The sequence below is a fragment of the Anticarsia gemmatalis genome, chromosome 5 (genome assembly GCF_050436995.1).
Source record: "Anticarsia gemmatalis isolate Benzon Research Colony breed Stoneville strain chromosome 5, ilAntGemm2 primary, whole genome shotgun sequence".
Taxonomy (NCBI): Eukaryota; Metazoa; Arthropoda; class Insecta; order Lepidoptera; family Erebidae; genus Anticarsia; species Anticarsia gemmatalis.
In genome coordinates, this window is record NC_134749.1 from 5,792,974 (window position 1) to 5,807,985 (window position 15,012).

The 15,012-nt window shown below is 35.0% G+C and overlaps 1 protein-coding gene across 9 annotated transcripts in view; it reads right to left on the bottom strand.

Annotated features, from left to right (window-relative positions):
- Positions 1–1,157: 1,157 nt before the first annotated feature.
- Positions 1,158–15,012, bottom strand: part of dnc (phosphodiesterase dunce) — a 300,082-nt gene continuing 286,227 nt past the window's right edge. For all 9 annotated transcript variants that reach the window (XM_076114360.1, XM_076114361.1, XM_076114358.1 and 6 more), the window contains 4 exons: positions 7,444–7,537; positions 4,408–4,517; positions 3,165–4,295; positions 1,158–3,027 (listed from right to left, as the gene is read on the bottom strand). In XM_076114360.1, coding sequence (XP_075970475.1) covers positions 2,965–3,027; positions 3,165–4,295; positions 4,408–4,517; positions 7,444–7,537 — 1,398 coding nt within the window. In that variant the 3' untranslated portion in view covers positions 1,158–2,964. The remainder of the gene's footprint in view (positions 3,028–3,164; positions 4,296–4,407; positions 4,518–7,443; positions 7,538–15,012) is intronic.

Here is a 15,012-nt window from a genome sequence, read left to right on the forward strand (position 1 = left end):
GCATCACACCTAGTCATTTACCAACTATTGTTTTTGTTTCGCAAAATCCCAATTTACAGCAACGCATTTTCTCATAGCCATCTAGATAAAAATGTTTTTTCATAATAAATAAAACCAGAAAAGAGTTTTCTCCCATATCTTTTTATTCTAAATACATTAATATTCTTTAATTCAACTCAAATATTCATTTAAACTATTACAAGCTATTTTTTTATTTTTAAACATAAATAATAAGTAATGCAAATGACCAGCATTGCACACTTTTAACTCGGTATTAATATTTAACTAGGTATTATCCAATCTTACCGATAGTTCTCCATAGTGACAAAACATATACACAACACTGAAAACCTTTGGTGAAAACAAATGTCTACATTACTATTGAGTGATGACATGTGGGATGCGCCAAGACTTCACCTTCTATCAAATGTTCTTTGGTAAGAGAATCACTAGTCACTAGTCACTTAGCACAACACAGCACAGAATAAGTTCTTGTGGCGAATCAGACATGTCATTTCCTTTATCATTTATTGTAATTAAGTAGGCAATTAGACAATTCATTGAAATAAGACGAGACAACGAGTACATATCTAGTTATCTATACATTCTGCTGATCTTATTTTGTTTATTGTACAGTTATTATAATGATTATGATAAATCGGTAAAGGTACAAGGTAGGTACATGCAAATGTCCACATTATGCGAATTACCAAAGATTGGGTACGTACGTTATACACAGATCTACTGCAGTACGAATATCATATTCAACACAATTAGTTACAAATACGTATGTATTAAATTAGAAAATAAATGATCTAAGCGTAATGTTTCTATTTTATTTAACACACAAGTAGTTAAGCGTATCCAATTTTAATGTAGTAGGTATGTATGTAAGTATATATACGTTGACATAGGTACCAAAGATCTAATCTAAGCAGTTTTAAAATCAGACATTTCGAAGATAGGCGATGCACACATGCTCGTAGTATTTGATCGCCGATAAACTCTTAAATTATCTACGAAAATAATGTACATTGGACCTTCCTTCTTGATGCTGATGACTGATTCAGACAGATGACACAAACGATGACTTAGAAAATACTTTCATAATAATACTAAGGGGCATCCATCATGAAAGAAATACAAAACAAGTGAAGTGACAGGAACTAAATCATTTAATCAGTTTTTAAACAAAATATCGTTTGAGTACATGAAGGAATAGAGACCAGCTCTTAAAAATCATTCATTAAAAATAAAACAATGGATAATGAAATGCAAAAATAATACAGGATCATTAAGTATTACACCCATCTTATAGTATTGTAAATGTACCTACACAAAGTTTATATAGTGAATGATCAACTTACAGATGTGCATGCTAATTCATATAACATTGTCACAAAGATGAAAAAGGTCGTCGCAGACCACCACATACGTACAAATACTGGATTACAATACAAGAATACGCTCATCCAGCACTTTGAACATCTACTTATTTATTGAAATTACACCTTTAGAACAACAGCAACTGTATTATTTAATTTACAGAATAATCAGTTTTTCCTTACAAGAAAACCTATGTAGGTACATAAATATTGTGATACATATTTGGAATCAGATCTGCACAGCGATTCTGATATACATTGATATGATTATACAGTAATGAGAGGAGCATATTTGGCATGAAACAAGTGATGAAGAAACATTGTGCGAAGTGTTTCGGAAACTACCTACTACTATTGCAAGACCCGGCCCGCGTGCCGTTAAGTTTGGACTTAAATCAGCAAGTTGAATCCACTCAAAATAAAACTTAGTCGGCAAACCACTCATTTGTTAGTACTTAACATTTTAATCAAACACTTCAAGCCGTTAGTTGCGTACACGAAAACTTTAAGATCCATGACTAAATTTTTGATTGTATTTTGGTAAAGAGAACTAGAATAAAATACGTAACTTTACAAAAATAATACATTACTCTAAAGAGAAAAGTAAACGGATCGCCAGCGATCCTCCATAAGTAATGAGGTGCATTTAGGTTCACAAAATCAAGTAAAGCTTTCTAATAGGATGAATTTGGTAAAGTGTCTTTCTGACCCCCGACCAAATACGAGAAGAGAGATCTTAAGTATGCACTCGACCTTCGCATAACAGCGTCGATCGGCAGGGCGCCGTTGCCGGGGATGGCATCACTAATACAAGACAAAGATATATTATGCGTTGGTGTTCACCCTACGTTCTGTATATCGATTCGGCGGGGGATCTGCTCGAATCACGTTCACTACCGCAGTAAGAGGCTGGCCGAATATTATATATTCAGAAAAAAGACACAACAACAACTCCGAAAGGCAATTTTTAAAATTTACCTTAAAATAGATTTTATATTTAGGATATCTATTATGTTAATATATTTTGGTGAATAACATCATTATCGCAAACCCGTATTAAATATGAGAAACGTGGATGATATGACAATATAAATTACCCTTTCATACCAATTAATAAGCGTTTTCAATGTCCTTATTTAGTCGAGCCGATATATGCGGCGTCGACGACTATAACTACTTACACGACTCATTAAGAACCGAATACTAACTACTTACAGGGATTATCGAACGTCTCTGTGAACGAAACAACATTTCATACATCTTTGGTTAGACAAAACGAAACAATAGTAAAAATACTAGACAATCGAACGTTACAGTCATTGGAGGGACATAATTATTTAGTCGTTAGGTATTTTCTAAACAACATTGCATAATAATCACATAAAAATAATCATGATCGAAATGTGACAACGCGTGGGATTGTTCCATTTCGACGGTAAGCGTCAACAAGTATTACTATTATCCAACAAGAGCGTGTCGGGCGCCCCGCACCGGCCCGGCCGGCGCCGCCCTACTGCCAGAGCTTCCACCACACTTGCATCTTCTCAGTGAGTTTCTTGCAGATTCCCAGTAGTTTCCGTCACATCCCACCGTCGCCCTCTCCCTCGCACTCTTCTGAGCCTTCACCCTCCTCTAGCGTTACCTGGAAGTACAAACAGTTCTCATTAGCATTATAATAAATATTACGGCCGGTTACGTGAAAAATATAGGTTAGTTTAAAACGAAGTTAAAATAATCAGTGGATTATCAGATAAACGAATGTTTGATGCTTCAACTTACTTGAAAACGTATCTGTTCTGGGCGATCATCATCTTGGCCTGAGTGCGATGTCTGAATGGGCGCCGGTGGCGGTGACGGTGGTATCATACTTTGATAATAGTCACGGTTCTCCTCCAGAGTGTCTAGTATATCTTGCGCGTCGGGGTGAACGAGATCAGCCCACGTCTCCCATAGTGGATGTACGATGTAGTCGATGAAACCGACCTGAGATTTCTCTATCGTAGCATTGTGCCTATCACACATTGGACTTATATCCATTCCTTGCTCCCTCTCACGGTCTCCTTGTTGGAAGAACTCTTCCATAAGCAAAGCTACCCATCGCTTGTACAGTGGTAATGGTTTCGTAGGGTTGCTTAGATCGGCACAATGTACGAGATTCTCCAATACCTGTATTCTGTCTGTGTAATTGTCCAGCAACAGAACGCCACTACCAGCCACCTTCTTAGTTTCCACCATAGTCTTCAGGTCTGCCAAGAGGCTCATGTGTTTGGACATATCTGTCGAAAGCACCATGTCTATGACCATTTTGCGTAAAGTCTGTCTTTGTTTCTTGTGAAGATTGATGAAAATGTCGCAGCCGTCGTTTTGAAGTAGCTTGAAAGCTACAGCTAGATGGTGGTTCTCTAAAACTGATTCATCGTTATACATCAGTGCAAGTTCTGAGCTGGAGTTCACGAGGAACTGATTGGTGAGACCAGGGTGGTCGACATCATGCACGCACGCTGCGAACAAGGCGGCGCACGTCTCTATCGGAGTGAACACTGCATCTAGTGCTGGAGTGTTGAGCAGGACGTGCGTAGACTGTGCGACGTCAGCGGCATGGAGCGAGTTATGGAACGGGTTGTCGCGGCAGTAATGTTCCTCGAGAGTGACGGCGAAAGCGAGGAACGTCCGCGCCGGAATTTGCAGTGTTCCCAACAGCTCCCTGGATGTGAAAGCGGCGTACGCGACAGCAGTGAGAGGCCGGCCGCAAGACAGGTCGCCAATGCGGAAGATGTCAACACCCCAACGTTCCAGTTCGCCGAGTTGTCGGCCCAGTTCCTCCTCGTGGGGTGTTTCTACTCCGTATCTTGGCACGCGTTCTCCAGTGAAACTGTTTGTATGTGTCAATGTCCGTTTAACGCCGGATATCTGTGAAAATAATTAGTTATGTATTAATATGATTAATTATTGAAAAAGTGTTTGAGCTGTAAAACATTATTTACAACTATCGAATCGAGGCATGTTCGCACATGAAACTTACTTGTGACATAGTGGTTCCGGGTCCGGCATGACGCGGTTTTTCCTTCTTCTTAGCTCGCTCAGTACCTTCCTCCACTTGTAAGCATGGTAGGTCGAGTTCTTGTTGTTTATCTGCAGGCAAAGTGATATAATAAGTTAGTAAAAATCAATGAGTGGCCGTCCGTATCGAGGTCAGCCACCAGTCTACGAAGTTGAAGAGGGAAAAGTGAACATTGATATTTATATAATTAATGTATGTCTTCTCAATAGTGTGATTTCATATTACGTATTGAATGTAACATTGGAGCCAACGGGATAACCCAGTTCGGCTGTTTATTATACCAATATATAACTCGTAACTTTTCAAATACAGGAAGCTAAATTACCAATCGATTACTTATTGCTTTACTCAAATTGTGTTATTGGGTAATGATGTCGAAAAAGTGGGTGAAAATGTGAAGTGGCCATTAATACATATGATTGATACAATTCTAGGTCAGTGTACGTGTTTTGTTATTACCTATACAAAGATATCTAATCAATCATGCCGATGGGTCTTTTAATATAAATCATCAGTTCATATGCCGCTCGACCTTCGTTTATCGTTTTTATATGTCATTGTCTTGATGTGAGATTAAAAATACCTATTAAAGTACATATGCCTGCAAGTACTTTTAAACACATAAGACTACATCAACTCCGAAACAAAAAAATAGAGCTTTTTCTAGGCTTAGCCTAAAAACTGTTGTTGCGATTCAGAACTACTGTTAAATTTATGCCGAGTCCTGATATTTTCTCTTTGTAATATTAATAATGTTCTAGTAGTAATTTTTCCTCGACTGTACTAAGATCATCAAGGGGCCAACACGGTGAGGAAGATAATCTCACACATTAAATGGATTAACATTGTTATCTATTTGTGAGATATGTATAGTACTACGCGTATCCTGTATATCTAATCAACAATGATAACTAATGTGGAACTGTCACCGCTAATTTCTATATTTAGATGAAATTCCGGTCACACTAGGGTATTTAATAAACAATACGTATTACAATAACAACAACAGTAATTAATTTATTTTTGAAAAATGTTAAAGACATTACTGGATTTCGAAATTCCCTTTGCTAATTTCAGACAGCTTTATTCTGATTATTTTATATTATTAGATAATAATAAGTAAAGAAATCGTTGAATCATATAATGCAATAGAAATATGTCCTATTATTTGGCTCTACTAATAATTAGTCACGGTCGAAGACAACAAACAAATTAATTATTATGGCGGCGTAGTTCCGAGTCCCCGCTTGGCAATTGTTTCAATAACACATCGTTGAGATAGCCATCATGCCCCCAATATTGTACTATCTCAAAGAGTTCTCCTTGAATACGAATACTCTAAAACACGAGTGTAAAGATCTTAATGTTCAGGTACATAAAAATTGTTTATTTAAAATATTAAATAAGTACATGTACATAATCACTTGAAAGATTTTCTAACAGAGGTTTGAGATAAATTAGTTATGTTGCGGATGGGCTTATACTTTGATAAACTATACAATAAGATAAACTTAAGGCTATGTAGAGTACCGAGAGCATGCAAAATAAAATCACATATTATTAGTGTAATAAATATTCCCGAAGCAAGGCCCATGTTAAAAACGATATCAATGTTGTTGTGTAAAGCAGAGTCGCACGCGTGGCTAGGGGTTATCAGGCCCGCTTATCATTGCGAGATAACTCATTTATTTACATTATATTTATTATCCTGTTAGCTTTATTTACATTCAAGATCTTTAATATTATAAAAGCTTTATTTGTATGTACATAGTCACATAGATATGTCTAACGGAATTATGATAAAATGCTAACAAGCGATAAATATTACTACGTAGAGGTTTAATTAAATGTCAGATTTTTTTTTTTAAACTATTACTTATATTTTTTAAGTGATAGGATTCGATAGTTCGAGCAATAAGTGTATGAACAACAATAAAAGATAAAATGTTGTTAAGAAGTAAAATGAGTAATGTACTAATATCATAATACTACTCTCTCTTCGGATAGATTACAGTAATTATTGTATCAAATTTATTTATTACTTTAATCCCGGGTTTTCCACACCGATACACACGATGTTTGTGTTATTACTGCACGTAAATCATCTTTGATAACCGAAAGACTTTGTGCTTTGTTTCAGGATACTTATGTTTCTTAATATTCGGTCAAAATAAGAGTAGTGTGACTTTAATTAAAAATTTTGTTGAGTAAAAAAGTAGCAGAGTATTTTTTAAGTGTTAAGGATATTTATTATACTTGTAAAATAGTAAGGTAGGCACTAAACACGAAAGGTTATTGACATTGTTACCGTAACGTAGGCAAGCAACTTATTTCATATTTCAGAGAACTCTAAAAATGTTATATATAAAAATGTGTGTCGTTATTCTAATTTTTAGAAATGTATAAACTTGGAAATTCTTCAAAGGGCATGTTGAACATAATGAATTAAACACAATAGTACAATCGGAAATGACTAATCATGGTAGGTAATTGAATATACATTTACTTTAGAATATTACTTTAGATTATCGTGTAAGGTAAGTTTTTGTCAATGGTTTTTACAAGAAATTGTTACATCGTATATCCTCCACGTGTCTAGTCTAAACTTAGTAGGTATACAACAGTTTGATTCAAGTGCCGTTGATTGTACTGACACTTGACAAGACCTCCAATCATTAAGTTTTTACATAGAGGAAAAAATTATGTAGTTCCTTCGTAGATATTTTTGTAGCTACGATAAAAAATGTTATGAATAAGAGGTATATATGTACGTACATACATCATATTTATGCTAATAAATTCTTGGTGGTTTAATTGTGACCATATTAGAAAAAAGTATCAATAATATAATTAATGGCCATTAAAAATACCCAGGATCAGACTTTTTTTCGAAATCCATCGGTATTTTTTTTTTAGATCCATTTTACACCTTTAGGTTTGATGTGATATGAAGATAATAAATATACCTATTTGTTAAATAAGTTTAAAAAGACTCACCCAAAAATGTGGAGCAGATGTACTCTGAGATCTGGTTGCCGGACTTGCTGGACTCCGAGAAGTGGCTCAGCTCCTTGTTCAGCATGCGCTTGAACTGCAAGTGCAATATTTCCATTGAGTGTCCCATTGTCGCAGCCCGGTTCCGAAACCAACGGGCCGGAGCGAAACGAACGCTTGGTCTATCTCCGCACACGCGCATTTCACAACACAAAATAATTCAAACACAAATAAAAAAATAATCCAAAATTCTTAAGCTCGATATTTCGAACTTATTTAATTGTTACACAGTATCACGTTAGAACGTCTATTATCTATGAACGCTATCGTCAAACTGAAGCGGTCGAGGCGACGCGGCTCGTATTAAGCGTAGCGCGACTGTCGTCACACCGCTGTGTACGCTACAGAAATACCGCCTTCCCAGTAATGTGCTTCACATGTACATACCTAATCTAGATTCAGTCGGTCGCGGGCGCTTCCTCTAACCCCGTGAAGTGGGAAACTCATTTCTCACTAAGCAATTAGTAAGCAGTACATCACGCGTGAATTTGATCTTTCAGGGTTTTTATCGATATTACTGGATACGATGGGTTCAGACGTTACGTATAGGCGCTTTTATCCAGTTCAATATACTACCGTCATTAAATGATTTTATACGTCTCTATTGCAAGTGGTAATGCGTAACAATAGCAGGACACGAATGAAGTGGCATAAACTACTTTTAAAGCACGTGATACTACATCTGTGTATATTGACGATTGTATTAAATACAAATTCATCTAGTAATACGGTAATGGAAACTAAGGAAGAATTTAACAGCTATAACTCATAACAGAATTTAATGTTCATTAACATGTTTGTCAGCCATGAAATATGACATGTAAATCAGAGGACAAACTGTTCTTGACACAGATTCTTATCGGTTCGTTCAGATAATCTTTATCCCTGGTAGTCGATTTACGTCTATCTAGGTATTCTAAATAAGGAAATCTCTTTTGTTAACATCTCACGGGTTCATTCAAGTTTGTTGTTTAAATTTGAATTTTCACAATGAAGTATCATTGTGCTAATAAATCAATTTACTCGTAAAGTCGTGAATGCTGAATTGTTTTTTGGTATAAATTTATATTTATACAAACCGTTTCAAATCAGATTTGTTGTAACAAAAACAGCGTCTGTGCAGTTTTCGTCATTGACACCTATTAACGCTATTGGAACCATTTGTAGTTACATTTTGCGTGAAAGTAAGTTCTCGGTAAATTCTAAGTCGCTGAGCGGAATTACGTGACTTTTTTGTCTGAATCAGTCATCGACACTGCAATTACTTTGAAATAGATATGTTCTACGGACTTCCACGTTGTCTATAAATAAAAAATCCATTTATAAACGATAACTGAAAAAGCATTTTGTTATCGATTACTTTCTATATTAGTATTTTATCGTCTCATGATCATAAGAAATGTCGAATTGTTAATCAATACAAAACTCATCAGGATCACACTGGTGTGAACTGATTCCGAGTTGATACGCAGTCAAATAAAACTGCTTCAATTCTATTGATTTTGGTTACGATTGATTTGTTGATTGCTCAAATTGTCTGTAGGTATTGAACGGAACAATCTAGATTGAAACTAACTGTTTCTTTAGTGAAATTTGGCCTTTTTAACGTGTTTACTTAGTTTTACGGTCACTTCATGACAAATGCTTCACTGCAGTAAAATAGACAAGTTAACGTTAATCCAAGCAACCATATTAAATTGACAGTCTAAATCTTTAGGAAAACGTACCGAAAACGTAATAAAACATATTTTCAGACTAACTACTTACGTATTAAGTGATTCAATTTTATAACTGGAATATAGGTGGTGTCATAATGGAAGGAAAATGTAAAAATTGATGCCAGTGAATTCCAGAACATGCTCTACATTTTTCTCAAGATGGATCGTTTTGGCGGACAGCAGAGATCCGATGATGAATGATTGCAGAAATCTACACCCGCCTACTGCCGCCTATTAGTCGATGTCGATTTTGGAAGCAGCAATGCTGTAACGTTTGAGTCTAACTGTCTAACAGGCGTAAGTATAAAGAAATTTAGGTAAGTCGTGGATATATTTATTGCAAAAAAAGACCAAACGTGGACATTTTTGTTTCTACAGTCAAAAATCATATTGAGAAGGAATTATGATGAAAACATAAATATCTAAGTCGGATATCAGTATCTTTTTCCTTAAGGAATGTTTCCAAATCCTATTTACAATTTCCCTATGACGTCGAACTCGTCGTGGGTGTGTACGGGCAACGTTTTACACAACACAATAGAGCAACAACACATCAATAGGTTCAGTTGAATACCGTGACGTATTGTAAAACACATTAAAAAACAAGGGGAAATTATTGAAAATATCCTGTAAGGTGCATAGTAACAGTTTTCCAGCGGAGCAGTTCTTCATTAATACCACAAGGTTTCCCGGCATTATTTATCTGAGAACGACGTATACATTAAAATCCGAGTCAGAAAACATCCTATACAACATACTTCTTGATTGATTTCAAACGTTTTGTAAAAATGAAGAAAATTGTAAAAGTTCAAGTGTATTAAAATTGTAAAAAATGTCATAAAAATATGTCATCGTGTAGTAGATTCATTAATAATTGTCTTGGAAAGTCTTGACTTATAACTGAAACTGTGACGTCTAATACCGTTACTTAGAAATAACACCAAGGATGCGTCATTGTTGTCATTTGTAATACTTGTTATATTTACATAATTTACAGTCGCTATTAATTTATATTTTATAGGTCATGACTAGACCGTGATGAGGGCGTGGGGCCGCGGCCACATGACGCGATAATCATACGACATGATCCATATAATGACAAAGTGTACATCGAGTCACTCGACCCCCAGGGCTTTAATCATGTCCGGTGTGATTGGATCATCTCTCAATCATATCAGTTAATTTGACGTCCATTAAGTGCTGAAGATCCGATGAGATTACCACACGCTCAGTTTTCCTCGCTTATTGTGGCTTGTTCGAATTTATTGTACGTGGCCTTATGTAGTGTTGCAGCCTCAGTATTTATTAAATTTAACAAATTCATGATTGACATATGTTATATGAATGTAACAAAATTTTATAAAACTATTTCAAGCCCTCCAGAAAAAATAATTCGGCCTCTAAATGAAATACTGAACTTTCTTTTATCGACTTCAAAGTAAGACAACAATATTGATTGGAAGGAATGAATAACACGTTTTAGTAAACGGTTGTTACAGCTCATAACAAATTGTCCGTATTGACGTTGAAGCGTATTCGTTGGTTTTATACGAAGTCATTAAATGATGATCTAGCAATTTATACTTTCTTTGTGAGAAAGCGTCAGCCTGGCGGAGAGCGCTATTCTCATTTTTCTCTCAGGCCGACGTTACGCGTTCCCGTTTCCCTCTTGTTATTGTACATCTTACTACGTTCTACTTCGTGTTTATGTAATAAATATAGTTTTTTGAGCGACCATTTGAAACATCCAAGAAAAGTAGATCAACAAGTAGCATGAATGATCACAAATCTATAAGCAGACATTTTAGCTACACTAGTATAAACTAAAATATCAATATGTTTTCCGTTCATTCTCCGAAGTAGCACAAATATTATAAACAACAACATACCTGAGATAAGTAATTTTGGGAAAACTTTACGTTCAAAACAAGAAAACTGAACATTACGATTATTTACTTGTAATAATTGACGTAATTTGCGGTAAATTTTGGGATAATTGTTCAATCGCGAATCAGGGGAAACCTCAACGTGAATTTAATTGACGCGTTTGTGGGACTCATGACAGTCTTTATTGTGACATGTATGGTTTGAAAATCTCTTATGCACATTAAATGTCTTTATTAATTAGTATAGATAGAAAAAATAGGTAAGTAGTTAATTTGTGTGAAAAAATGTATGACAAAAGGGATAAAATTGCGTCCACTGTGGCATTCCACTTTGTTTATTGTTAGGTTAGAATCTACTTCTACAAAGAACATATAAATTTAATGGTAAACGAATGTAAGTTTTAGTGACAAATGCTTCGGTCTGCGGTGAAGAGATTAGAGAATAGAATAAACCGATGCGTAAATACCACCATGAATGAAAATTTACCTTGTTTGATGGACATGATGCTGACGTTGTGTGTGACGTAGGCGGTTGCTACGTGCTCGTAGCAACTAATATTTGTATCAATTTCAACACTTGCAACTTTATCATTTAATTTAATGAACAATGATAAAACTTAACTTCCTATTTTTGACTAAGTATTATATAAAACATTGATATATATTGATAACACAGCTATTATAAAATAGTTAAAAGATACTGATCAAACAAACAAATATATTATCTCATTTACGATACGGTGATAAGTAACGTCTGGCATATTGGTTTGTTAATCAGTGTAGTAATATGAATTAGTTGTACAAAACCGTTGATTGTGCCAAGATAAGATACAGATGTACGCTTGCATAGACGTAAACAACTCAAGTTGTATGTTCAGAAGATGTTTTTACGGCCGTAGACGTCCCTGACCTAGATTTTAATAATACTCCTCATTCAACTTTAAAAATATTAATCGTGTTTACTTAGGTACCGCTCTGTTTGCTTTACCGTCGTGAGATTCACAGATATCCGTATTAAGATTTATCTAAAATATTTCAATGCGAGATAAAAACTTCACGATACTTCTTCCAGTTGTCATGTCCTTGCGTTTGAAAATGATAACACGAGACGACTGCCTTCATACTTCCTTTACGTCATTATTATTTCGCGATTTAACTGTTCTCGTGATATAATGTTAAAAACGTGATACGTTTGTAAAAAATACATTGCATTATAAACATATTATAATAATCTAAATTGTTTTCATTGAATCCAAGGCTTCAACTGGGTATTTAACCAAACTTTATTACTAACATGAAATTAAACTATCAAAATTAATTTATTAGTAATACTTGAGTTGGAAGCAGTTGGCACTCACTCAAAACTCAATTAAATAACGCTTGGCATTGGCGACTCACTCACTAAAAATTTGCTTCTGAAAACAACAGAGTGCTTTCAGTTTTTCTTAGAAATGATTAGACATGTGTCCAAAAAGGAAAATATCGTCTGTGAACTCAGAAAACTCAGAATATGATCGTGTGACCTGATTTTTAGTAAATGTAGATTGCTTGCAGTTGATAGTAATACTAATAGTACCTAACAACGATATTTTTCAAACTTGTCTGAAAATTAAAGCATATAGGCCTGTATATTCTCTATGCTTAGTATTGTAATATTCTTTAGACGAACCCAAACCGTTTACAATTTACTGAATTAACCACGTTAATAAACTTGTTTGACCGCGTAGCCTCATCGATCAGCGTTCCATTAAGCCATCGAACCTATCAGTCGTAAGCGATAGTTATTTTATAATAAATGGCTAATAGAGAGTGGCTAGTATGACGTACAAGAATGAACAATGAATCTACGACAAAAGATAAACACGAGTGTACCTGTAATTGTATTACGTAGATAATTATGTGTACGATTCGGCCGTGACAACTTCTCGAATCTAGTTTGTGTTGCACAGACGTTGCGATCATAGGAAATAATCCGTATGCTCATTTAAATTTAGTTCAATGAATATTTGTTACGTTTTCTAGTAATAATAAATTATAATCATGCCAGTTTCAATGTCTGACGTTTACTACTGGTAACCTGGTCATACATTTTTGTATCTTTAAGATAATTTATTCGCAAGGTTTATTTACAGTTCAGTAGATTTATATTTGCATTGAATTTAAATACATTTACGAAATTAATCAATGAAATGACTAGTCACGGAATTAATACGGAATAGTTTAGTAATCATACAATTTGTCTACTCATAAAGTTTAACCAACAATTAAATATTTTGCGGTTACTGATGACGTACTTGGTATAAAATCCTAAGGTTTACGTGTCTGTATTCAAAGGTTGGCGCCTACTGAATCGAATAAAATGTCCAATCAAATGAGTTGAATTGTTGGCATGGCGAATGTGCCCACGTTTGTGACGTATTACTACGTCGACAGACGTTGACATTTATAACAATTAATTAATTCCCAACTCATTATTTCCTTATAACTACGTAATAATAACTACCTACTTTATTATGGTCAACAAAAATTACTGTTACAGTTAAACAGTTCGTTTTTTAACATTAACGTGTTTCTTTTTTTTCTTTATAGTATTCCGTGATGGCATTTGATTTAAGCAAAATCGACCCCAGTGCGTAAACAATTAAAGTACGTCGAATAATATAGATTCCGTAGTGCAATTTTTACACAAACATTAAATTCCTTAAGCTCTCTCATTGTGGAAGTTCAGAACTAGAACACGGTATATTGTACATTTTGTAAATATCGTTGTATTGTGGGGGGAACTCATGTCAACCTTCATGAGTGAGGCGGCGGTGGCGGGCGGCAGCGCTCCGTTGAGGTCGGTATAGACGTCACTACTAACCGGGTCATTAGGTATCTAACTAGAGTTGCCAGATGCCCCGTTTTTTAAACCTTCACTATTTCATGGAATACCAATTTCGATCGATGAATAGCCTCACCCGTAAGCTGACTGTGTTGTAAGTTTGCAGTGAATAAACTTTCCTAGTGACTCACCCGGTTTTATCAATCATAATTCTTTTTCCGAGATTTTGTATTAGTAATGACCATGACAAAATTCGTTTACATAGATAACTCTTCGATGGCGATGGTTATATTAATTACTTTTTTTATTTTATCTGTTACACATGAGTCAGCTGTTATGCATTTTGTTTTGTTAATAAATGTTGTTGGCTCTATGACAAAAAGACATGTATTATATAATAACAATACGTATACTTGCTTTAGAGCCAGTGTCAAGGCTATCTAGTTTTGTATTATTTGTAAATGAAGAAAGCAACCAAATCAGGCAACTTTAGATTTAACCAACGGAACTGTTATTTTCTTATTGCAACACTAAGCGGCCGACCTAGCGGATAAATAACTAATACGTAACGATTGGCCTGATTATGTCCAATGCAGTAACGTTGTCTAACGCTTACGTTTATATTATTACGTGTTGAATAATTCTGTCACTTAAGTCACACAGTCACAGTTAATTACCTCACATATGTATGTGTTGTCACTTATGTACGCTAATTATCATTAATCGGAAACTAAATATTTGCTTATGTGTTGTACTATAAATAAAAACACGCGAAAAGAAAAAATAAGCTGTAAGAACCTGTATATTTTTGTGTTTAAAAGTTTCCGCCATAAATCATGCAAATATTCCGGCTTCTAATTCCTATGAAAGCATAACAAACGAAGTTTATGCCGCCTAGTCGTCAAAAACGTCGAATATTATACGAAAACATCATATTTTCTTTTGAAGATTGCATTTTCATGGAATACTTATATTTTGCGAAGAGAGATACGATTTGCTGATGCGTAGGCGGGAGAGGTAACAATTCAGAGAATTCTCGTTCCATTTATTGTGCGATCGTCAGAATCGTGCAGGATACAAGGTA